Source organism: Lolium rigidum, chromosome 7, assembly GCF_022539505.1.
Source record: "Lolium rigidum isolate FL_2022 chromosome 7, APGP_CSIRO_Lrig_0.1, whole genome shotgun sequence".
NCBI classification, from domain to species: domain Eukaryota; kingdom Viridiplantae; phylum Streptophyta; class Magnoliopsida; order Poales; family Poaceae; genus Lolium; species Lolium rigidum.
In genome coordinates, this window is record NC_061514.1 from 145,609,125 (window position 1) to 145,611,997 (window position 2,873).

The following is a 2,873-nucleotide window of genomic DNA, read 5'->3' on the forward strand; positions in this document are numbered from 1 at the left end:
CGTCCGCCTCGACGCTCCGCCACCACCGGCACCGCCGCGTGTAGAGGCCAATTTGGCCGCATTTTGCTTCAAATTAGTTAGCGCGGTTAGGTGTAGTAAGTAATTTAGGTTTGCTAATCGGATTATGTAACTTATGATGCTCAATTAAAGCATCAAATGCCATCTATATATATATGATTATCGACCAATTTCCCCGCGATATTTAAAATGCATTTTTCAGTTCGTGTTCCACGGGTTCTGATCTCAGCTGCAAAATCTTCGTCCCCTATGTTTTCGAAAGACTGAATTCGGTTTTTTGGTTCCGACTTTTCCTGTTACTGTTAGAGATGCTCTAACGGGGAGATGCTTAGTCTTTGCTTCCAGTTCTGGAGCACCTCACACAAGGTTGAGCAAACACAACCAACTATTCCGATGTCTTATTCCAACAAAGAGAGAGATTCACAGGAGCATAATCGGCCTAAAAGGTACACGAGCGAAGCGATTTGATCTGCCGGAATATCTCCATCTAGATTCTAGTAGTAGCAGCAGCTGGTCTAGCGGCCGGCATAATTAGGTGGAAACTACTATTCGAACTTGTAGTGCTTGTCGACGGCCTCGGCGATGTCCGAGGTGCAGCTCATCCCCTTGGGGAAGACCACCAGGTCCCCCGCCGCGATCTCAACGAACCCCTCCTCGCCCTCCGGGTACACCTTCACCTTCCCCTGCAGCAGGTAGCACGTCTCCTTGGCCGAGTACGTCCACGGGAACTTGCTCTGCTCGCATCCCCACCTGCAGCAAGGCAGCCGCCGTCGCATCACCGTCGGTCGATGTTCCGACAAGAAAGAGACGCCAAGGGAGGCCAAGATCGGAGCTTACTTGGGCCACTGGCGGACGCCGAGCTCCGAGAGGCGTGTCTCGGGCGGGTTGCGCTCCACCCTCACGCCCAGCTTCTCAGTCGTCACCGTCTCCGCCGACGCCATCACTCTCACCGCCGCGAATCGCCCTCTGGAGGCTGTGGAGGGGGAGCTGAATCTGAGACGGCCGGTCTGGAGCTGGAGCTGGAGCAGGCAAGCAGTCCAAAGTCCATAATCTACTCTGCACTGCTAATTTGAAACATTAAACAATATTATTTTTGCTCTAAATATAAACCATTTTAGCTTTCTTAAAAAGCTTATATTTTAGAATGGAGGTAGTACATTTATGTGTCTTAATTTAAATATTGGACAATACATTCATGGCAAATAATGCCAAAAATACTACTTGCCAAATAAAGGGGAGAGTATAGTAGTATAATATCAGGTAGTACTAGAAAATTTAATGTCAACTAGATCTTGTACATATATTTGCATTGGGATTCTACAAATTAATAAATGTTATAAAAATATGATACGGAGTACTACTACTATATGATATCATCCATTATGGAGATACCAACTTACATTAGGCTGATCATAGTGGAGAGTACCTTAGACTAGTAACATATGTCATGTTACTAGTCTAGGTTACTACCTTCATAGTGGGTACTAACTTATATGTGGTGTCATGCATTGTGTCATTTATTATGTTGTAGACTCATTTTGCTTTGGAGTGTGTGATGTTATGGTAACATAGCTAGTTACCACATCACTCTCTTTCTTCATTTATTGGCATGCCATGTCAACAAAATGTCTTGAGATGTGTGATGTTACTAGCTATATTCCCACTGTGAGCAGTCTTAGTATGTGATAGTATCTCTATAAGTCACTTCCCTCATTTTGTGCTTATTACTCACATAAAGGATGACCAAGATGCATTTACCGTGGAATTTGATCATTGTTTCTCACCTCATAACGAAAGTCCATTTATGGCGAAATTACAGCTTTAGTACTAAGTACTACTAGTATCAAAAGATTTGCTCTCCCATTTATTCTCTTTGCCCACGAGATCTTAGTGCGTAGTATATAAATTCACCAAAAGCCTAAGGTTTGCCTCATCTCCGTTCACCCCACACCGAACCACCAAAAACTTGACAAACCCATCAAGCCAGTGCTCAAAATGGCAGCAAGGCTTGTGCTCCCCCTCCTCCTCGTCCTCGTCGTCGGCTCCCACACGGCCTCCTCCACCGTGGTGCAGACGTGCGTGAACGCAGTGGTGGCAGGGGACCGCAGGGAACTAGAAGTCTTCTGCGTGACGTCGCTCCAGGCGGCGCCGGGGAGCGCCACCGCAGACGCCCACGGGCTGGCCGTGATCGCCACGAACCTGACGCTGGCCAACTACACGGCGGCGGCGGCCACGATCAAGGACCTGCAGCAGCGCAGGGGCTGGACGGCCAAGCAGCTGGGGGTGCTGATCACGTGCCGGAAGGGGTACATCCAGGCGTTGAACATGGTGCACAACGCCTTCCACGCGCTGGCCACGAGGCAGAAGCAGGCGTACCTGGACGACATGGGCGACGTTAGGGAGGCCTCCCTCGACTGTGAAGCAGCGTTCGATGAGTCGATGCCGAGTAAGGTGAACTGGGACGCCGAGCTCCTGACTACCGTGGCCATGATGATCGTGATGTCGTTGTAGCGAGTAGGGTGCGTAGGCAGATCTTGCCGTGGCCACTCCGCCAGTGGTAGTCAAATCAGTAGGAAGATGGATTGGTCGATGGAGAAGAAAATAAAATGAGATGCGTGATTCGACTTATTTTTTGGAATATGACTTAAATCCTCCGGAGGCTGCGGCCCGAGCAACCTCCGGGTGCAGCGTCGTTGGATCGGCGAATTGTGTGGACGCGCACGTTTCCTTTCTTGCGTGTCTTTCCTGCGTGTGGGGCCCATCAATCGTGTTCCTTATTCTCCTCCACTACAATCGCACGCCAGCAATCCTATTTCCAAATCGCACGCCAGCGCAAACGAGCCCATCGGCCGGCC

General features: G+C 49.4%; 2 protein-coding genes across 2 annotated transcripts; one reads left to right on the forward strand and one right to left on the reverse strand.

Moving 5' to 3' along the window:
- Positions 1–388: 388 nt before the first annotated feature.
- On the reverse strand, positions 389–1,038 carry LOC124675509. The gene is made up of 2 exons (XM_047211588.1): positions 856–1,038; positions 389–768 (listed from the first exon to the last, which is right to left on the reverse strand). Exons 1-2 carry the CDS (start codon positions 957–959, stop codon positions 564–566), a joined length of 309 nt encoding a protein of 102 aa, XP_047067544.1. The 5' UTR covers positions 960–1,038; the 3' UTR covers positions 389–563.
- Positions 1,039–2,013: 975 nt separating this feature from the next.
- On the forward strand, positions 2,014–2,529 carry LOC124674253. The gene has a single exon (XM_047210293.1). The coding sequence runs from the start codon at positions 2,014–2,016 to the stop codon at positions 2,527–2,529; it is 516 nt and encodes a 171-aa protein (XP_047066249.1).
- Positions 2,530–2,873: the final 344 nt, after the last annotated feature.